At 41.9% G+C, this 22,368-nt stretch overlaps 2 protein-coding genes across 8 annotated transcripts; one reads left to right on the top strand and one right to left on the bottom strand.

Annotated features, from left to right (window-relative positions):
• Positions 1 to 658: 658 nt before the first annotated feature.
• On the bottom strand, positions 659 to 12,261 carry TIPRL (TOR signaling pathway regulator). 2 transcript variants are annotated; one of them, XM_083820394.1, is made up of 7 exons: positions 10,544 to 10,787; positions 7,376 to 7,555; positions 6,418 to 6,517; positions 4,784 to 4,915; positions 4,288 to 4,383; positions 3,501 to 3,563; positions 659 to 2,318 (listed from the first exon to the last, which is right to left on the bottom strand). In XM_083820394.1, exons 1-7 carry the CDS (start codon positions 10,642 to 10,644, stop codon positions 2,169 to 2,171), a joined length of 822 nt encoding a protein of 273 aa, XP_083676520.1. In that variant the 5' UTR covers positions 10,645 to 10,787; the 3' UTR covers positions 659 to 2,168. The 2 variants fall into 2 exon arrangements, with proteins under 2 accessions (XP_083676520.1, XP_083676521.1); XM_083820395.1 differs by lacking the exon at positions 10,544 to 10,787 and adding an exon at positions 12,238 to 12,261 and having other exon boundaries at positions 2,141 to 2,318.
• Positions 12,262 to 12,419: 158 nt separating this feature from the next.
• Positions 12,420 to 22,047, top strand: GPR161 (G protein-coupled receptor 161; the record flags this gene model as incomplete). Of its 6 annotated transcripts, none has more annotated exons than XM_083820347.1 (7): positions 12,420 to 12,556; positions 13,923 to 14,033; positions 14,133 to 14,544; positions 15,079 to 15,803; positions 17,281 to 17,385; positions 20,144 to 20,263; positions 21,702 to 22,047. In XM_083820347.1, the coding sequence occupies 5 exons, from the start codon at positions 14,177 to 14,179 to the stop codon at positions 21,947 to 21,949; spliced, it is 1,566 nt and encodes a 521-aa protein (XP_083676473.1). In that variant the 3' UTR covers positions 21,950 to 22,047. The 6 variants fall into 6 exon arrangements, with proteins under 6 accessions (XP_083676473.1, XP_083676470.1, XP_083676472.1 ...); XM_083820344.1 differs by having other exon boundaries at positions 20,144 to 20,275; XM_083820346.1 differs by having other exon boundaries at positions 12,450 to 12,556; positions 13,927 to 14,033; positions 20,144 to 20,275.
• Positions 22,048 to 22,368: the final 321 nt, after the last annotated feature.

Here is a 22,368-nt window from a genome sequence, read left to right as displayed (position 1 = left end):
TGCCATGGTTTACTTCCACTAGCCAATCATCTCTTTATCCCCTCCAGTTTGCTGTTCCCTTCCTTTCCATTCTCTCCTCATAGACCTTTACTGTTGGAGGGGTCATAAATAACCTTTTATTACCAAATTAATTTTGATCATTTCCATGCTGCATTCATTTACAGATACACACTTCATCATTCCTGAAGTCTTTAGAAAACAAGTGCAAGGAGATGAAAAAAACAGAATTTAGGACTCACAAATGGGGAATACACAGGACCTCACCCCTACTTCAGAGGGGCCATAAGTTCACTCATGCAGTTCGCCTGATTATGAGTAATTTCTTTCAGAGACCTTTTAAATTTCAGTTCCCTTCACTCATCTTATCCTATGGATCATAAGTTTCTTTTGTAGTAGTCCTTTCCAAAGGTAAGGCTGAAGGTCTATTATGCAGAATAAAAAAAAAAAAAAGAGAGAGGAAACCTATTCTAATCAGCAGCTGTTAAAAAAATAATCCTCACAACAGTCAGTGAGGCTTACTCTTATTTTTGCATACAGGGAACTGAGGCACACAAGTAACTTCCCTGTGGTTAGAATAAATCAGTGACACAGGAAAAACTGCTGTTAGCTCCTGCCTTCCAACCGTATGATCAAATGATTAGACCAGGCTGCCTCAAACAGAAGTGAAACAAGGTGGGTTGTTTTATTAAGAAAGCAGTCACTTAAATAGTAGTACAATTGTATAAAAACAGTTTCTTCTTTAAATGAGAACCATTTCTCAAAGGACCTGATTAATAGAAACAAGCCACCCCAAAACTTGGTATTTAAAGATATGCAGTGTAGACTCTGAAGATTTTTAACCAAAATGTACACGTTCTGGTGTCTTGGAGCATTTTTATCTGCCATTGCCTTAAAGCACAAGGCCCACTTTTCACTACTGCTTTGCTTCTTGCACTTTATTGAGTGCAAGAAGCAAACCTACAAGTCTAGCTCCCCCAATCTTAGACCAAGCCATTCATGTAATTTAGGATTTCCAAGAGCAATATAATTATTTAAAGTTTAATCCACAAATTACTGATTTAAAACCATAACTGTATATGTGATCACACTTCTACTGATATTACAATTTAAAGACTTTTAAAAATAAACCAAAATTACATATCAGAAATACATGCTAGTATCCTTTTAAGGCTACTTAAGCTCCCGTTTCTCAATTTGTAAATACCAGCATCTGTTACGGATTGAAGACTAAAAAGCCCTCTTCTCCTCAGCCATAAACCACTCTAATTTAGCAAGTTGAATATCAGAACAGTATAACCATCATACGTGGGCACCATCTGGTATGTCCAACGGAAGGTAAATACAGTACAATGCATTTCCAATATAGCATGACTGTATCAGCACAGAGACCCCAAGCAATAGTCTCCAGATCTGCCTTGAGAAATCTGGCTGACATCAAACTAAGCTAGTATTTGTGAAAAGACTTACCAGTATGTGTCTCTGTTAATCTCCAGCTCGTCTCCTGCTCTGGAGAGAATGTGTCACAAGTAAGGTAATTTTACCTTTATAAAGTGTCAAACAAATACAACTTTTTACTCCTCCTTAAAACTCTTCTCAGATGAAATGAATATTCTTAAGTTAGAAATCTGGATCAGAGATTCTAAGAAATAACTTGATTGGTTATCACCTCACAATAGAGGAAACCAAGCAAAAAGCATAGTTTAGGACTGAAAGCTCATAACATATGCAGAGGAATTTTATTTATTTTTACTGTAGACAATTTTTCAATAAAAATAAAATTAAGCCAATTTTATGACTCTAGTAGTCTTTTGGCATCTGAAGCAGCAATAACAGAATCTTCACAGAAGTGTTTGTGTTGGAGAGTCCAGGCAATATCCTGCCTAAGTGGTGAACTGAACAGAACCTAGACTCTCAATTGTGAGAGTCCTCCAATGCCACTGAAGACTGTAATTCGCCATCAGTCTATCAGATAACTCCAGATACAGGTTTAAAATAAACAAAGATCAAGAAATATTAGCGAAACTTGCTTGAAATGAATCCTGTTTTCTTTTAGGGCTACAGAAAAATTAGCCAAATACTTTATTCCACTAGTAGTGAAACCATGCCCCCAGTAATGGCTACACAATCACATGATCTCCAGTCGAATTCAAGTCCATATAAAGTCACATTTATTTAGACTTAACACACTTGGTTTCCAGTGATGCTTCTGGTTTAGGCTCCAACTTCTCTGGGAATTCTAGTTTTTCACAGATCGTCTCCTTTATGGGTAGATACTGAGAGATCTCGTTAGGTTCCGTGAACAGGGAAGGTGGTACGTGCTAAGAAGCAAAAATTTTAGACAAAATGAGTGAATGGGAGGGGGTGGGGAGGCTAAAAAAAAGGGGAAGGGGAATCCCAAAAGCAAACTTTTATGGACAGTTTATCTCTAATTTACCTGATTTAAACACTTTAAGTCAGATATCATTAGAGAAATTTGTGTTATAACTTCAAATACACATACGTACAACCTCTTACTTCATGCATATATCAGTAGGTTAAAGAAAGGTATTTGATATTTTTAAGCAGCAGATTGTATGACCACAAGAAAGTCAGGGACATTCCAGAAGATCTACAACGTTCATCATTTGAATGTAAGAAACTCTTTGAGAGGCTGTTCTTGGAAAAAACTAGAATGGCCACAACAGATCTCATGTTTAATGTCTTCTAGTCGTAACACATTTGCTGGAGTTGTTCAAATTTAGCTATTAATAACTGATATTTCAACATAGGTCTTAGTTTTACAAAGTCTACTACAGACATTGTTTAGCTTTTTATATGAAATACTAGAACTCATTGGATTTTAATTTCATATTTGAAGAAATTAGTTTGTTTAAGCTAATTAATATCTTTCTCTGTAGATTCCTCTAGACAACATAGTTTCACCACATACAAGACATTCGACAGAAAAACAGAAGACATTTTTAGAGGTGAAGATAAAAAAAAAAAGAAGGAAAATAACAAAGAGTACCTAAAATCAGATATTGGGTCAAGAATAAAAATCAACAGTTGCAACTCCAAATGTGCTACAATTATTCTGAGCCACTGATGGAATTTTAAGATGAACTATTAAAGCTATTTGAGAAAAAATGAGTGAGTTTTTACCATCAAACAGATCTTACCCCCTAATACTACTTGTGAGCATATAACCAGCCCTGAAATTAAACGCCATGGGAAATAGACAACCTGATTTTATGGCTGAACAGTTTTAAGAAAGAAAATGAAAAAGCTGTTAACTCAGAAGTAGAAAATATAATCCAGTATCTTGTAATGTGATCAGTAACTCATCTACAAATGCAAATCTGCCCTGAAATCCCTAAAGTAAATGCTACACAAGTAGAAGGACCTTCCCCCGGTTTAGACTGCAAACATTTCAAAAGAACAACTTAGGTTGTTTTATGGTCCACACAGAAAATATTATTTCAAAAAGCAGACAGGAAAAAAAAAATTAAAAAATTTAATACCTTTAAACTTGATATTTTGCTTTCTCTGGATGTATATTCTCGCAACATATAGGCCTTGTCAGCCTAATGGGGAAAAAATGCAAAAATTAATTACAAAATTATCATCTAATATCTGTGCAAAATGAGCACTGTAAACACATTCAATTTAGTAAACATTTGAGTTTGATTGACCACAGATTTTCACCTGGGAGCAGAAACATACGTTCAAATTCACAAGTACAGAGAAAGACGTGTAGCAAATTTGTCTCTTCCAAAAACTACCTTTTTGCATACAGGCATGCAAAAAGAAGACTGAATATTCTTGTTAATTTTTACTCAGAACACCTCCATCTATATGAATAGAGATAGACGGAATAAGCAAACTACAACTGTTATGGTCCATCTTATTTATGGGATACTTGAACTCAGCATAGAACGGACAGTCCTTTGCAAGATGAAATTTGCAGTCATACGCTAGACAAGCAAAAAAACCCTGTAAGAACAATTATCACACTATTTACTGTTGTCTATTTTTTGTCTTGTAATGCCTCTCTAATCCATGTTTGTCACATGTATTTAAATCATTACTTCACGTGAGCAATAGCCCACTCTGCTCATACAGTACCTATCACTTGGTTGCTGCTTCAGCACCACCATAATAATAAAATGCACTTGAAAGTTCAGTTCTGGTAACCTCTACGGCCCAAAATATCAGTATTAAATTACAGGAATATCAGCAGGTCTTCTCTGAAAGTAACACTGCAAGGGAGCATCTGTAAAATATTCATGGTGACGAACAAGGGTTTACCTCATGATGAAGCCTTGTATCATTCATCCTGATAAGTACCCCATCAACTCGCAAGAAAAACCTCAGGAGCACAAAAAAGCTGGAAGGCATAACTCTCTGGAAAAATAAATATGTTTGATTCAGCATATTACAAAGCTTTACTTTAGGTATGCACTTATTTACATCAAAAATTTACAATGAAACATAGTATGAGTGAGCTTTCAGTGGTAAAGTCAAAATTTGGGCTGGTGATATACTGCAGCTATAATTGGACAGCAGGGCAGACTGTTTCAAAGGAGTCTTAGGATGCGGAAAGATGGAAAAGATTGTTGCCTAGAGAAACTGACATAAAGATTTCAAAATTTTCAATAAGACCACATTTTTCAGAGCAAGAATAAAGAACTTTTCATTTTAAACTTCAAATCCCAGAAGAACCAACGTGCAATAAGTGACTACATTTTGCATACATTAGCTAGCTAGGTCACCAAGCCTCTTTTATCCACCTCTCAGTACTCACTATTTTTACACTCAAACTTGACACTCCATGATCATGAAGTTCATCTTCAAACAGAAGTACTTCTTCAAAAAACATAATTTGCTCCCTCGCTTTCAATTTCTCTGTATTTATGTGTTCTGTTGTAGGAACAACCTAAAGAAAATGATTAAGAACAGTTAGTATTTGTAGTTCGGTGGCAAGTCAGTAAGTTTATCCCGATCTTAAGAATCCTCCAGTTCCTAGTTTTCTGAAGGTAAAAGCTTTCGTAGCACTGAGCTTAACACATACAAAACTCAAATAGGAAAAGTTAAAATTAAAACTAAAAAGTTTCCAAGAGGAAACACTGATCAAAGCAAAAGCCAAGAATGGAAAATTCTGAATAAACTGTCCTCAGGGTATAGGCTTTGTAGGTTACAGTTGAAAATAATTCTGTTTACATTCTGTATTTCATAACATTAAAAGATGCCTTATATTTAACGCATAATTGAGAAATTCTGGGTTAGAAACAGTATTCCATGCACTTGGCATTTCTAGCCAACCACAAACCCTGAACGATATTCCAAAAATAAAGCCTTTCCATGGAAATCAAGTACCTATATTTTTTTTTCCCCCCATCTTGTGCTCCCTGTATATACTAATACACTTCTGTTGCCTGAAGGCTACAGGCCAACAAGACAGTTTATTTTTACGCTGTACTTTTAATTCCAGAGTAACTCAAGTGATCTGTAACCAAACACAATCCTAGTCAATTAATATAGATTGCCTGGGAACTTCAGTCTAATTTTAAAGTAAACAAAGACAAAGGGGCGGAGGAGGGGGCTGTCAGTTTAAATACGAGAAGTTACTGTTGCAGAAAACAGAAAGCCATTGAAAGCAGACAGATGAAGTTATCTGCTTTCACAAAATGGCAAGCAACACAGAGTAAAAGTACTAGGCTCAGGGGAGATCTTACTGCTCTCTACAACTACCCGAAAGGAAGGTGTGGGGAGCTGGGGGTCGGCCTCTTCTTGCAGATAACTAGTGATAGGACTAGAGGGAATGGCCTCAAGTTGTGCCAGAGGAGGTTCAGGTTGGAAATTAGATGTTTCCTCTCAGTGTGGTTAGGCATTGGAACAGGCTGCCCTGTGAGGTGGTGGAGTCACCATCCCTGGGGGTGTTTAAGAAAAGGTTGGACCTGGTGCTTAGGGACATGGTTTAGTGGGTGATGTTGGTGGTGGGGGGATGGTTGGACCAAATGATCTTGGAGGTCTTTTCCAACCTTAACGATTCTGTGATACTAAAGAATTACACAGCTGATAGTTCTGCTGTGCATGAGGAGCTCAGGGCTTCAGAGGGCCATCCAGCAAGCACTGAAGATGCTCAAGTGCTTTACCCTCCCAGTAAATCATCACTAAGGGACACAAATGTTCCTACTTAAATGATCCTAAAATGCTTAAAAACAAACAAAAAAAACCAAACCCAAAGTTATTAAAATAAGACAGATTTGATTAACAGAAAATGATGAGATGTGGAAAGCCCGAACTATACTTTGAAGTCAGAAACAAAGAACCATGTAAAATTTTAAAGAAGCCTACTGACAGCTTCAGAAAAGAGAAGTGTTTTGTGTTTGACTGAAACAATAAGTAATCAGCATTTAACAAGGAGAAAATGCTTACCTTTAACGTTGCAGTATCTCCCAGCAATGTTCCTTTGTAGTCAGTTGTGTAAGTCCAGTCATACGGCTTGACTACTTCCTTAGTGTGCTCAGTCTCACTCCTCAAGAAATGAAAAAAAATATAGCATACTTTGTAGTAATTATTAAAAAACCTACAACCTCACATAAAGTTATGTATTATGATCCCCACACTTAAGCCCTAACTACTCAAGAAAAACAGCAGTATTGTCTGTACTGGACTGATGATGTCTAGACTTAACCACCCAGTATTGCTTCTTTCACAGCATCTGTGTTTTCATTGTGAATTAGAAAACCATTACCAGAATTCCCGTGCTAATACTATCTTAATCTTATGAGACAAAATAAAGATTTTTAGTTTAGTGTGAACTCCAATTTTTTCAACAGTAGTCACTTGTTCTTTGAGCAGGCACAATATAATCTGCTGACGACACACAGAAATGACTAACACTGCTATTTGCCTTAGTTTTTATGACAGCTTTGATTTCTTTCCTTGACTTATTCCTAGGTGCTCTACCACTAATTTGGTAAATACTAAGCAGTACAGTTAGTTCTCATGCATGGTAATTGTCCTGCTATATTCCTAAGGCTAAGATGTTGGACACGTACAACATTTTGCACTTTCAAACACCAAAAGATACAGTCTTGTAATCCTTGAGGACCTACAAGTTTGAATAAACAGGAACAGAACTAAACCACGTTAAACATGTAGTTTATTTCAAGAAAGCCAGGAAGCAACTGAAAAATATAGCTGACCCCGTGTAACAGACAGCATGATAATGGCAAAGAAAAGCTAGGTGACTTCTGTCATCACATGCTGTACCTACGGCAAAACTAAATACAATGAGGTCTTCAGGAGTCCAGTCTGTGACTTTAACTACCTTACGACAGTTTCACATACAACACAATAGTACTTGCCCACTGGTGATAAAATACTGTACCTGCTCTCTTGCCACTCCTCTGCACAAGCCACTTTGATCATACCTTGACAATTATTGACACATTTTAAAGCATCTGTTGCATTGAACTCAATTCCAAAACCACGATCATGCTGTATTCTTAGGATATTGTCTCCAAACATCATCTCTGGCAGGGAAGGCATGTGTAATTCTTCAGCCAATCTGCACAGAAAAATAAAAGTCCGATAAAGAGAGATCAGTCAGCTACAGTTCAGTGAAAGCAATCTGTTGTGGAGTACATATTCTCTAGACCAAGTAATTTACATGACACCATCAGTATATTTTTACAAAACTTTGTTATTTTCCCAGTTAATCATCTGACATGAACTGCAGAATCATTGATTCGAAGTGATTTCTCCACCTTAAGATTCTTCCTAAAGCTTTCCTTCTCCATCAGGCTAGTACAAAAGCCTCATACACAGGGCATCAAAAAATATCCGATAAGCATGAAGTAGCAGATTTCAACCTGTTGCAGACAAACCCCTGGATGGTCCATGAACTATTTTTGCAGGTGGCCAAAAAGAGGTTTTATGAAAGAGCACTTACTGTCAGCAAGTTTAAATTCACTACGCAGTAGTCCGTACTTTCATCTTTGGAAGCTTACAAAAAAGAGTCTGAAAAAAACCCTGGTAGAGTACGTTGAAAGTAAAATGCGGAAGACATTCCTGTGCTCTACTACTCTCCCAAGCTTGCAGAGGACACATACTGGTATTTGTAACCTCTAAGCATGAAAGCCACAGACCCATACTGCATGAACCGAATGAGCATGATCCCTGCAGAAAATCTGAAGCTATCCTACCTCACTTTTTCATTTATATCCATTTTTATACATACACTATATAAAAATAAATATATACACATGGTGCTTTATATACACACTGAGATTATTTAGCAAAAGACTTCATATACTTCTACGATTTCCTCCCTACCACTAAGTGCTTTATTCGTCAAGATTAAAGAGAACAAACATGGCATCTGAAGAGAAGAAAACTCTAGGAAATACAACTAATTGGGGAATATACAACATGGGGAGAAAAAAAAAGCATCCTGCTCCCAACTTTTGTATTGCTAATAATGCATTCCTGAACAAAAGTGGTTATTTCTATAATCCTGCAAATGAAAGAACATTATTTACTGCTCTCTATTCTTACTCTTATTACATTGATCTCTTCTCCCACATGCCTGTGCATAGGACAAGGGGGAATTGGCTAAAGTTGCACCAGGGGAGGTTTAGGTTGGATATTAGGAAGAACTTCTTTACTGAAAGGGTTGTTAGGCATTGGAATGGGCTGCCCAGGGAAGTGGTTGAGTCACCATCCCTGGAGGTCTTTAAAAGACGTTTAGATGTAGAGCTTAGTGATATGGTTTAGTGGAGGACTTGTTAGTGTTAGGTCAGAGGCTGGACTGGGTGATCTTGGAGGTCTCTTCCAACCTAAGTGATTCTGTGATTATGCTAACCAAACTGAAACAAAAAATAGCAAATTTGTAGACCTAGAAAATATGATCCTACGCTTTTCCCAGAGAAGGCGGCATAGAGTTACACACTTTTCCATTTCGAGTGCCCCTCAATCTGCAAAGACCAACCCCAGGACAGGAAGAAGTTGTGTAGCTATGGCTCTTTTAATCCTTCACATCTGCAGAGGTTGCCAAGGGACCTTTGTGATTCTGCTTGACAGAAATAACATTTCTACAAGTAATAATGATGTTCTCCAAGCAATAAAGAAGGCAAAATGCCAAAAGAAATGCATTATAAAAAGACGCTGACTAAAAGCACTTGCAATTAGATAGTTTTTGACCCATCAAATTTGAAATGGAGGAACTGTTTTGGGTATCTCATGTTAGGTGCTAACTCCTGCACGTAAACAGCTCATTCTGGATTTTTCTTCCCCACCCTGCAAAATCTCCTCCGTTCTTTCAAGCTTGCATTGTACCCCTTGAACCTTTATTCTTCTGCCTTTTTCAACATATTCTGAAAATCTTTGCGTCCCTGAAAATGGATAAAGGTACTTTTTGAAAGTTACAGAGATAACTGTTGATTTTAAAACAGCTACAGTTAAAGAAACTGAATAGAACAGAAGATGAATACAACAGGTAATTTGGCTTCTAGACTGGCAGATTCTAGACTCTCTCTTGTTTACAGATAATGGAAAGAATTAACACCCTCCTGAGCTTAAGAATAAAGATCTTCATTTTTAAGGGTAACACCTTGCCCAAAAAGTCTTCACAAACTTGCCAGAAAAATGGGGTACTGTAATAACAGTCCTTCTGCTGCAGAACATAGGCACAGCTTAGCTGAATGTTGAACCCTCTTTACAGAGGAACAAGTGAAACACAGAATTCAAATCTTTTTTTACCTGTAACTGCAAAAACTACAGCACAATTAGTTAGAAGTATTTAGTGAGAATAAAGATGGAAGAACATATCATTTTACACGTTTTGATACAGATATAAAATTAAAAAACATATTATGATGGTGTTATAATATATAAAATAATAAAGTTTACATAGCTTACTCTAGTGTAGAAACAAAGTGTAAAACTCCGTACCAGGGAACTTCAGCAAACAAATTTTCCTTGGAAAAACTGAAAGCAACCTGAATAGTTACCTTTAACAAAACTAACAAGATTTCTATATATTTGTTCCAGAAACTGAAATCAGTATCTGTCAAACTCAGCTGCCACTAAGGTCAATTTAGCACTAAATAGCTGAACTGTTCAGTTCCACATTAGCAAATCTGACTTAAGTACTTGATGCTGACACAGCAGCATTTTCTGCAACAGTTTTACAGCAATGGAAATTACTGGTAGAAGTAGGGAGCAGGCAATCAATTTTTAATGAAATACGCTGAAATAAACGTTACCGTAAGATGGCTTCTGAGTCTGTTGATCGCATTTAAAAGCATCTTAACGTCCCTTAAAAGGTAATTAAAGACAGCAAGCTTCTAGTCAGGGGGCTTCAGGTCCAGACCTCCCAAACCGTTAGCCATCGTTAAAAACAACATCCGTAACCCAAACCATCCCAGTTTCCCATGCCAGAGCATCCCCGCAGGAGAGAAAACCGCGCAGACGACGACAAAGTGAGGTTCTGGCGCGGGCAGGGTCTCCCTCCCCCGCCCCGACAGAGGGCCCAGGCTCTCGGGGCCCGCCTCACCTCTCGGCCTGCGCCGACTTCATGATGTGCGTGCGGGCGGCGCTCAGCCGCCAGGGCCCGAAGGTGAAGTCGCGCCGGCTGCTCTGGAACACGGGGTGCATGGTGCAGGCCGAGGGCACGGCCCCGCTGCTGGGAAGGGGCCGGAAGGGACGGGACGGGACGGCTCGGCACGGCTCGGCTCGGCTCCCTGCTGCAGCCCTAACGGCAGCGACGGCGCCGCCGCAACCTCCGCAACCGCCTTCCCCTTCCGGCAGCGGCAGGGGGCGGCGCCCGAGCTCGCCTCAGCCCCGCGGCGCCCTCCTGCCTCGCCCGGCTGCCGGGCAGCGCCGGTTGTTACCTCGCTGCCTTTCGCTCCAGGCGCCTCGGGGTATTTTGTGTACTGCGTATGTCCGTATATACACGTGTGCGAAATCATCCCGCACTGGTTGGCTGTGTTCTTTAATGTTGTCTAAAGGGGATCTTCAAAAAGCGTCAAAATTAAAGCCGAAAGTCCTGTAGAGACCCCTTGGTACCGCTGGCTGTGAAAGGTGTAAAACCGTTCTGGGATGCACGAAGAGGATGCCGGTCCCGCTTTTCTGCATCGCTGGGGACAGGGAGCCCAGCTCGCCGGCAGCGTTCCTTAGCATGGGGCATGGCTGGACAGGCTGCTGTGCTGGGGTGAGCGAGGCAGCGGGCGGGAGAACGCAATGGCCCTCCCACAGAAAGCCCCCTCTGCCTACGGGGTGCCCAAAGGGCAGCACGGATGCAGCTGGGCTGTTGACTTTGCACCAGGTACCTTGCCAGGAAATGGGTAAGGTTGGTGTTAGGGATGCGCAGCACAGCACGTAGGTTGTCCTTTGCACCTCCAAGTATACCTCTTTGCTTCTTGGGAAAGGAAAAACACCCCTTGCAAAATCCGTGGTAAGACACCTTCTGTATTACTTTTAATAGTTTTCAGGGGGGCTAGAAGGTTGAACAATTGAGATGTGCCCCCCTCTGTGTGACTTACTTGACCCACGTGCTTGGGCAAGCAATTTCTCCTCCTGTGGAAAATGGATTCCCGGGTTTATGTCGAGCCTCTGAGCTTTGAACAGGGCTCTGAGGTGCCACAGTGGTGGGGTGCACAACTCTGTTCCCCCTGGTGCTGAAAAGTCCTGGGGCTTACCAAGGATGATAAACCAAGCAGAGCCAGGGCCTGGCTGGATGAATCCTAGAATCGTTAAGGTTGGAAAAGACCTCCAAGATCATCTGGTCCAACCATCACCCTACCACCAATGTCACCTACTCGACCATGCCCCTAAGCACCACATCCAACCTCTCCTTGAACACCCCCAGGGATGGTGATGCCACCACTTCCCTAGGCAACACGTTGCAATGCCTGACGGCTCTTTCTGAGAAGAAATGCCTCCTCATTTCCAACCTAAACCTCCCCTGGCACAACTTGAGGCCATTCCCTCTAGTCCTATCACTAGTTATCTGCGAGAAGAGGCCAAACCCCAGCTCCCCACACCTTTCAGGTAGCTGTAGAGAGCAATAAGGTCTCCCCTGAGCCTCCTCTTCTCCAGGCTAAACAACCCCAGCTCCCTCAGCTGCTCCTCACAGGACTTGTGCTCCAGGCCCTTCAACAGCCTCGCAGCCCTTCTCTGGGCACGCTCCAGGGCCTCGATGTAGTGTGGGACCCAAAACTGAACACAGCACTCGAGGTGCAGCCTCACCAGAGCCGAGAATAAGCGGACTATCACCTCCCTGGTCCTGCTGGCCACACTATTCCCGAGAAGGGCGCGGCTGTCGCTGAGGCACGGCAAGCAGCGCCGGCGGAGCCTCGGCGACCCCCTCCCATCGCAGGGCGGGGGCTGTCGGAGAGAAAATGGAGGGAGGCGGCGGTGGGTGGGGAGAGGGAGAGGGGGCGAGCGCGGCGGGGCGGGGCGGGGCGGGGGCATGGCGGGGGGAGGCCCGGCGCTTCTCAGCGGGCGGTTGCGGGGGGTCCGGGCCGCCCTCAGCCGCAAGCTCCCGCCCTGGCGAAGACGGCGGCGGGTGAGTGCGGGACGGCGCCGCCGTTACGGGGCGGGGCAGGGGGCGCCGGGCCCCGCTCTCCGCCGAAGGGGCGGGCGGGGACGGTGCGGGGCTGTCTGAGGCGAGGCGAGGCGAGGGATGCCCGGGGGAAGCCGTCCCCCGCCGGGCCCCCGGCCTTTGTTCGCTGCCGGAGGGAGCGCGGGGGCAAAATGGAGGCGCTCCCCGGCGGGGGGCCCTCCTCGGGCCGACCCCCTCAGCCGGTCGCTGCTGGGTGCCCGTCGGCATTTCTGGGCGCTTTCTTCTCCTCCTCGTCCCGGTGAGGCGGGACGGGGCGCAGCCCTGAGGGGATGAGGCGGCCGGGAGCAGCCGCCTTGGCACCGTCGGCGCCGGGAGGAAGGCACCGGGAGAGCTCCCGGAGGCGGTGCGGGCAGCCGCGGAGGGAAACTTGAGGGGAAGAGCTTGTGCGATGAGCTGCCTCGCCGAAGAGCTAAGCTGTGCTTTACAAAACATGGCCCGATAATGCCTTCACTTAGGCTCTAGCCCATTTAAAAATCAAGGAAAAGATGGCTTTCCAGCCTGACATTGCTGCCGAGGGCCACAGCAGCCTCACGGATGGAGAGGCGCTGGGTGTGCTGGCTGTTTGGGAGCAGCGGGTGGGCACGGCCACAGCTGAGGTAACTCTCTTGAGTCCCTCATTTCCAAACGTCAACTTCGTATTGAAAAGTTGAAACCAAACTCTTTGTTGTTTACAAACCCTGAGATGAGACAAAATGAGCTTGCAAGTCAGTGGGATGGGTGCTGAGCACTGAGAAATCACAGGTTAAGGGTTCTCAAACATTACTGCAGGTGAATGAACCACAGCTTAATGCAAAGTGTCTTTTGAACCTGCTGTACTGAAGGCTATTTTACCCTAATCTTCGATGCTGGCGATAAAATTGAATTGCTGATGTAGCTAAGATGATTGTGAACATGGAGAAGTGACACTAAGAGAGTACGTGCAATGATCCCTGAGTCTTTGAATGTTACTTGGCAACTGTTAAGAAAGTCAGCAGGGTATGACTAGCCAGACATCCACAGACCAGCAACAAATGCTGCATAGGCAGAATACTGTGTAAAAATAGGGATAAACAGGCAGAATTTTAAAAAAAGGGGGGGGGGGGGGGGGGGAGGGGATTTTTTTTTTTTTAAAAAGGTGTATTTTAAATAAGAGAAACAAAGACTAATAGTTACGTTATTATTGTTTCTTCATGGCCTAGATGAAGGAACTGTGAGATGTACAGCTCATAAGTATGGCTTAGAAACAAGTAAGATACTTAGAAAATTTGTAAATAAAATGTATTTATTTTCTTTGTTTCCTGTCCCTCCCTTATTTTTTTTTGTCTTTCAGATAGTTTCTTCACTTTTCTAGGCTTGGCTCTGTCATTGACCTCTAGTGTACCTGTAGGCAATCTCCTGTCCCTTCACTTTTCCATCTAAAATGGTTTCCTGCATCCTACAGGTAAAGTTTAATTAATGCAGACAAATGGTCTCTCCTCTTTGGAGAGGGTGTGAGGAAATCTTGCCTGCATGTTTCTGAGTGGTGGTGTTCTACTTCTAGCTGCTCAGCATGTCTTGGCTGCTCCCACTCTGTGCGCTCTGACCATGAGCAGCAATTCCTCCCTCAGCAACGCGAATGGCCTGAGGAACCTCACCACGCAGGAGGACGGCGCAGTCAGAGTCACTGAGTCCATTGCTATAATCGTCATTGCTATTTTCATCTGTTTGGGCAACCTTGTGATTGTCGTCACCCTCTATCGGAAGTCTTACCTTCTCACATTGAGCAACAAGTTTGTGTTCAGCCTGACTCTCTCCAACTTTCTGCTCTCCGTACTGGTGCTACCTTTCGTTGTCACCAGCTCCATCAGGAGGGAATGGATCTTTGGAGTCGTTTGGTGCAATTTCTCAGCCCTGCTCTACATGCTGATCAGCTCAGCCAGCATGCTTACTCTTGGACTCATAGCTATAGATCGGTAAGCAACTTTTTATAATGAATAACTAATTGCCTAGTTGTTCTATAGGGTGCCTTGTTGGCTGTTCATAGACCACAGAAACAACGCACTGGATCACACTGTGTAATGTTGCAATGTCATTTTCTTTCAGCCTCCTGTGAAATTTTGACAGAGAACAGAAGAAAGTGTTGTCATGACGACGTAGAAAACTGACAATACGTTTAGATTTTTTTGATGCTAACAATGCTGTAATAATGTATTACCTGGAAAACAAAAAGTAATGGTTTAAAATTCCATATTATACTCTACACATATAGGGACAGATTTAATAGATATATTTGTGCCTTCAGCTGAGTTTTACAATCTTGCCTGCAAAGATCTACATTCTTATATGCAATTATTCTTAAAAGAGTTCCTAAGGTTTGAGGTTTGGAGAAAAGAGCTTGTTCTATAAGTAGAACTATATATCAACATAATTAAAATATGCTCTTTTTTACTGTACATCTCTTGTGCTCCTGTTGACTTTTTCTTTTTTCTTTTTTTTGGGTCCTCCAGGTACTATGCTGTCCTGTACCCTATGGTTTACCCAATGAAGATTACAGGCAACAGAGCAGTGGTAGCTCTTGTGTATGTGTGGTTACACTCCCTTATTGGCTGCCTCCCTCCTCTCTTTGGCTGGTCATCTTTGGAATTTGACCAGTTCAAGTGGATGTGTGTGGCCGCCTGGCACAAAGAGGCTGGTTACACTGCCTTTTGGCAGATCTGGTGTGCGTTGCTGCCTTTTGTAATCATGATGATCTGCTATGGGTTCATATTCCGTGTGGCTAGGATTAAAGCTCGCAAAATCCACTGTGGTAGCGTTGTCATTGTGGAGGAGGACTCCCAGAGGAACGGGAGGAAGAACTCCAGCACCTCCACATCCTCCTCAGGCAGCCGAAGGAACGCTTTCCAAGGGGTTGTCTACTCTGCGAACCAGTGCAAAGCCTTCATAACCATCTTGGTTGTCATCGGCGCTTTTGTTATCACATGGGGGCCTTACATGGTAGTAATTACATCAGAGGCACTTTGGGGAAAAAACAGTATTTCCCCTGCCTTGGAAACATTAGCTACATGGTTGTCCTTTTCCAGTGCTATTTGCCACCCGTTAATTTACGGACTGTGGAACAAAACGGTGCGCAAGGAACTACTAGGAATGTGCTTTGGGGATCGGTATTATCGCGAGTCCTTTGTTCAGCGGCATAGGACTTCGAGGTTATTCAGTATTTCCAATAGGATCACAGGTAAGACGCATAGCTGCAAAAGGTACTCTCTTAATACCATTAAGAGAAATGTCTGTGTGTACTTGGCACATTTCAGGGCTCTGTAAAAAGTGAGATGTTTCTGGAGGCTTCAGCAGTCTTGTTCGGTTTATCATAGACACTCGGAAGAAGAATTTTTTTTTTTGGGGGGGTTAACCTCTTTCTCTTACTCTAGTAAAATTTTTTTCTGCCAGAGAAGACATAGTGATGAGGTTGATAAAAATTACTTATTTTCTCTCAAACTCTTCTTTTCATATACCTGCCATTTCATGCTATCTAGACTTGAGGACTGCTAATAGTACATTTTGCAGCACATAAAGTACACTAGCTTTATGGTACAACTCTTTGAGATTCACTGAAGTTACTATTTCTGTAAATTCAGTTTTTAGTTTTAGTGGTTGTGAAGAAAAGATCATAAACGATGTCAAACTACATAAAATACTAAAACTATTTGATGTGTCCCTAAGTTGCAGGCTGAGGACTCCAGATGCTCAGAACTTCTTTCTTAAGTAGTAATACAGTGAAATTCTGATTTTTGATCCTATTTAGAATGTTCCAAAACCAGGAAATCTTTATGGTGTTCCTTGGGGCATTTTGTGCAGAGCTGGGAACTGAAGTTATATAATTGGGAACGAATATCTGAAATGTAGAAGGAAAGGGAGAGCAGCAAGACCTCTGTTTCTGCAACCTAGAATCACAGGGAGAGACTCCAGTTAAATGAAGGAGTTGTGCAGCTGCAGCCACATCACAAGTTGTGAGAGTGCAATAGATCTCTCAACACTCCTGCCTTCCATGTATCTGTATGGAGGAGATGCTGTGGATGAATACAGTGGGAACTGGAGTGGGAGGGAAAAGAAAGATCTTTTTTTCCAAGTGATAAGAAACTGATAGCTTCAAATTTGCTAGGTGTACCAGCTAGAGGCTGGTAAAAAATAAAAAAAATCTTTCTGCAGGATCTAAAGACGGCACCTGTGTAAGAATCTTGGATTCTCCTCCCTTCTTTACTTGAGGACTTGAGAGAAGCCAGGTGTCTCAGTGCCCCGGCCTTGCTAGTAAACTTCCTGCCATGCTAATGGCCCGTTGCAACTGCTGGTGGCTACCAGGTTGTTTTCTGGCTAGGAGTCTGACAAATGGCCCCATCTCTCCGTGTGTACGCTCTGTCTTCAGCCTGGCGTGCTGATAAAACAGGCAATTGCAAAGAGAGTGTGAGGGGAAGAAGTGGTTCAGGTAGAAAGGAAACTTGGCATGTGGAAGGACTCCAAGGATACGTGAAAGCTGCTGACTTTACTTCTAAGATGAGAGGTCCAGGTGCTGTGCACTCTGGACCTCTCAGGTTAAGTTTTATATGTTTGTGTGGAATAGGGTAAATGAGGCAGTAAAGTTGGTATTACTGGAAAAAGTTTTTACTTTCATAGACCCCTTAACCATCCATTGTGTAATGAGAATGAATCTTTTGCAGATTTGGGACTGTCCCCTCATCTTACTGCCCTCATGGCAGGCGGACGGCCATTGGGAAACAGCAGTAGCACAGGAGACACAGGTTTCAGCTGTTCACAGGATTCAGGTAACTAAAAATCTCTTGCTCTCTTTTCTTGGGCAGAAGCTTGCACCACTTGTGACTTGGCAGAACTCTCTGGGTTAGTCTATTTGCATACTTGGATGACTCTTGGTGGATGGATAACATGAAGCATCTGTTCCAGCTGTCACAACAGAACTACTGCAGTTCTTTTCCTTCCTTGCTCTCAATGTATCTATTTGCAAAATACTGTTTACTCAAGGAATAATGACCCTCACTTGGTAATGCTTCTAAGGAACAGGAAACACTGCTCGTGCTTTTCTCCTTCATTTTCTATCATTCTTCAGGGTCTTTCCCTGTATCCACAACGAACAGAGCAACAAAGTGCCATAGAGAATGCTTCTCTGTTTCCTAGTTTGCAATAGGCCTTGTCACATTCATCCTGCAATCAAAACACGTCCACTTAAGATGGTTTCAGCTTGGAGTTGCGTCATTACTTAACATCTCAACTGAAGGTGGTTTAGAAAAGGGGAAAAAGTGCTCAGCCAGTAATTTTCTATCCAGAATTGTAGCTAGATTTTTCTGGCAGTTATTTCAGCTACCACCCCTTAACTGCACTATAGTTATTTTAAGGAGTATTTCTGCTCTATATACACCAGAGGGTGATCTTCTAACATTTACTTGGTAGTAGAGGTTCCTTTCTTACATTTCTAAAGGAAGTCTAAGGAGCTGGGATTTATTCTGGTAGTGGTTTTATGCTGGTAGCTCTATGCCTGCTGTGGACATTCTGCAGCCGTATGTTATAAATGAGAGCAACATTGTATGAAACCTGCCTCATTTGAGAATACGGTATGTTATCATCTTTTGAGGAATGATATCAAGCAGTTTAAACAAACCAACCGAATTCATATGTAATACCATTAGAAGTGCTGCAGTTGGTTATGGAGGGGATACAGTACATCTGGGAATGGACGCATAGTTCTCCACTGTGAAATAAAATTTCACTGGATGCCTTTACTAGGAAGAACTAAAGAGCAGAAATAAGTCTTAGTTCATCTTCAGTGCTACCTGCTGCAGTAAATGATCCTGTTGCCTGCAATGCAGTGCTTGTACTTACCCTACCCTGCTAGATGGAGGCTGGACTTTTCACATTTTTTAAAAACAAAACAAAAAGGTGAAGCTGTAGGAGATTAAAAAAAAAATACAAGCAGTGCCAGTTGTATACAAAATAGTGAAGTAGGAGATCTGAGTCCTGATTGCTAGAATTGCTGCCTCGGATCAGTTATTCCGAAGGACAGATCTACCACGTAAGAGGCTGGTCTCTTCACTAGCTTCATCTGAAAAAATGCAATGAACTAGCACACTTGAAAAAATGCGCTAAAATTCTGCTTCACAGAAGAAAGTATTTCTTTCTTGCTAGCACCACCCTTCCATTGTACACTACATTTCTGAGGAGGATTCTGTATCTTTGATGAGTAAGTCAACTATTTTCTGTAGACACAGCCTCAAACCCCACCTGATTCACAGAACATAGCAAGTTGGTAGCTTACGTTGTGCTGTGTCTTAGGTCAGCAGCTCATTCTCTTGTGTACTGAAAGGAGGCGCATGGCAGAACATGCAAGTTTCACTTTAAGAAAAAATTATCACTTTGCTGACAATTCATTGTTATATAGCAAAGACTAGACCTATCGAGCAGTATGTTGTTCTAGAGGTACGTTCCCAGTGATGTCTTTCTCTCACTTCCTGTAAAACTGGCATTGGAACACCTCCTCGTTACAAAAAAGAACAAATTTGGGAATCAAAAGCATTGAAGTAGATGAGGAGGGATGTGGAGTCACCATCTGGAGGAGTTAGGAAACCTGTGAAGGCTCTTTGTCCAAGGCTTGTTGCAGTGTCACAGGAGTAAGTGGACTGAAAGTAAAGTGTTAAAGATTGGGCCAGATGAAGCTGTGCCTTGCAACAGTGGTGTCTCTGAGGGCTGCTTGCTCAGCATAGTCCTAGTATCTCCCCAAAATGTTTGCTTTGCCTCTCCCTTATACAGCAGAGACACCAGCATTGCAAGGGAGGGCTAGGTTGCAGTCTTGCCTTTTGTGTGAAACCATTGCAGAGTTGTCAAGGTGAATTTCCTTGTCCTCATACACTGTTTTATATTGGAAAGGTGCAAAGCAAGTCCTGGGAGGTGAAATAAGAAAATGACTCATAAACTGAAAAAATGACTCATGAGACAAAAATTATTCCCAGACAGCAAGCTTTTTTTTGTATTAAAATACACTTAATGAAAATCAAAATATGTAGTCAAAGTAAATTGTACAGAAAAATTCTCCAGGTCAGATTTCCATTTGTTTCTGATTACAAGCATGACATTTGGCAGCTGTGGTTGTCTGCCTCTCAGGTGGCCATTGTTAGCCACTGTCTTGACTAGGAGATGTGGAAGTTGCCCTCAACTTCACCCTTTATTTACTGAAGGTAAGGTTTCACCTTTGCCTGACATCCTATTGATGTTATAATCTCTGTGGTTGAGTATTTTCGAGCTGCTTGAGGTTTTAGATTGCTAATGAGAAAATATTTCCAAATCCTTTCAATGAAAACTCTGATCTCGTCTTTTTTTATCTTCATCTTTTTCTGTGCAGTATCTAATTGAAACTGAAATTTACCCACAAAAGCTGTGTTTAGATATCTTTTTAAGGGACTGCTGTAGACTGAAAAGCTTTTGCCACCACTTCAGTTTGGCTCATCTCTTCACGTGACTTTGTCATTGTATGCTGGTGTTGCTCTGTATTGCCTGAGAACTCTTGCTTTGTTTCAGGAACAGAGGCAATGCTTCTTGAAGATTATAGCTCAGATGGCCCTTCTGTCCCACACTGCGTCTGTCCTCCTCGAAGGAGGAGTTCAGTGACATTTGAAGATGAAGTTGAGCAAATTAAAGGTGGGCTTAGGGGTAAGTTCTCCCCCCTTTCTCTTTCTTCTCTCTTTTCTTTCTCTTTACTGAGAATGTTTATCAATAGATAGAAGTGGAAATAGATGAACCATTTACAGTTTTTTTTTCCAGTTAGCTCACTTGTTGGTTCTGTGCCAGCATAGTGTTGGTGTGATGATCTGTAAATATGTCACGGTTAGTTTAATTTCAGCTGATGGTTATGAGAATATGGGCTATAAGACGTGATAATTGGTGTCTGAATTTACTAAATAATGATTGTGGACAGAACAAAAATGAACAGAATGCCTCCAAGTATCAAGTAATAATTAAGCTTGGCTGATTTTTATGTTTCTGAAATAATAAGGTTTCCTATGGAATTTTCTCTTCAAACATCTCAGCAAAATTTATTCTTTTTCCCTCTTACAAGGGGGCAGACATCTAATTATTTTATTTTTTGTGCAGTTCAGTGAAGAAGGGAGGTCTTAGTGCAAAAGTTCTTCATGGGTTTAGCAAGTTTTCCTGGCATTTCTGAGGGTTTTCAAGATGACTGAGACTTTTGATTTCAGCAGCCTCATTTAAAAAGTGCATTTAGAATGAACACCTGTGTCTTTGACCTCTTCTGGTGTGCAAAACTCTCTAACTTCTCCCCTGGAAGTGGAACTGAGTTCCACAGTGTGGGCTGGAACAAATTTAAGCCTAAGGACAGCAGACTGCTGATTATTTATTTATTTTTTTACTACATGGAAGAAGCTCTTGGAATTTGGGGATTGTAAATCCATAAACACAAAATCTGTTGTTTGTCAGGTTTAAAACATGTTATAAAATTGTTCTTATGCTCCACTACTGATGTCAGTGAAGTGTGAGATCTTATTCCAAATGCAGTGGGAATGCCTGGAAGGTTTTAAGTCCAGTTTACAGCAGCGGAAGTACAAATTGAGAGTGAGAGTTCTGGTCCCATCTTCTGAATGAATTCTTGGCTGATGCCAGGCAAATCTCATTGTCCCTAATCCTGTAGTCTATATAGTAGGTAGAAACTGGGCTGTCAACTTGAGTTGGGTATAAATTCAGACCAATAAACCCCTGTGTGCATAAACTGAGAAAATCATTCAACATACAATTAATTACATTAAACATAGCGTATGGTTAACATATAACGTTAAACATATGTATGTATTTTGCTTCATCAGATCTCATTCGTTTTCATTTGAATTGGAGGTCGTCTTTTTCTGCTTGACCTGTGGTCACTCTGGAGCTTTGTAATTGTAGAATGATTTGGGAATCCTGGTAATCCTTGGTAGATGTGCTGTGTAGGGTCATTACTTTACAAAAGGCATGGTCCTAACTTTTCAAAAGGATCAGTATTCAAGCGTTTGCACAGCCATGCTGTTTGACTGCTAATGTTCTGATATACTGCTGATTGTTTGTTTGTTGTTTTTTTTTCTTTCAGAAGCTGCAAAGAATTCTGTTCTTCACGTAAAAGCTGAAGTCCATAAATCTCTGGACAGTTATGCATCCAGTTTAGCCAGGGCTATTGAAGCTGATGTGAAAATGAGCTTGTTTGGGGAAGGTGCTTTACCAGGAGCTCTGTTCCCTGTGCGGACTCTGCCAGGAAGCAGCATGAACACACGGCGTGGTATCAGGCCCCATGCTAGCCAAAGACTTCAACTGCAGAGCATCGATGAAGGGAATATTTGACAGGAGAACTAGAGGGGAAAAAAAAATGGAACAAAACCACTAAGCGGGACCTACTCTGTCTATTACTGTTTTAACGGAAACAGGATACCTTGTTGGGATGTTTTCAGTGTTTTTTCAACACTTCAAAGCCAGTTGAATTCCGGTACTTGCATCAGCATATTTTGCGGCAGTGTTTGCGTACTGTTTAGGGTGCTATTGACTCTTTTGTGCCATGTCTTAAATCTGTCTCACAAGGCATAGGAATGCAGGGTTTGGTTTCATCAGCCAAATCATTAGTCCATCAAATCTCGTGTCCATTTTTGGCCAAAGCTGATAGAGGAATGAAAAAGGACAAGTATGTGCAGTATTTAAATAACAATTGTAGTGATACTTTTCTGGCCACCAGGATCATCAGTTTATACTTGATACCTGGCGTGTTC

This window comes from Anser anser, assembly GCF_964211835.1.
Source record: "Anser anser genome assembly, chromosome: 1".
NCBI classification, from domain to species: domain Eukaryota; kingdom Metazoa; phylum Chordata; class Aves; order Anseriformes; family Anatidae; genus Anser; species Anser anser.
Note: the sequence above shows the minus strand (reverse complement) of the source record. Positions and strands in the feature narration are given on the sequence as shown.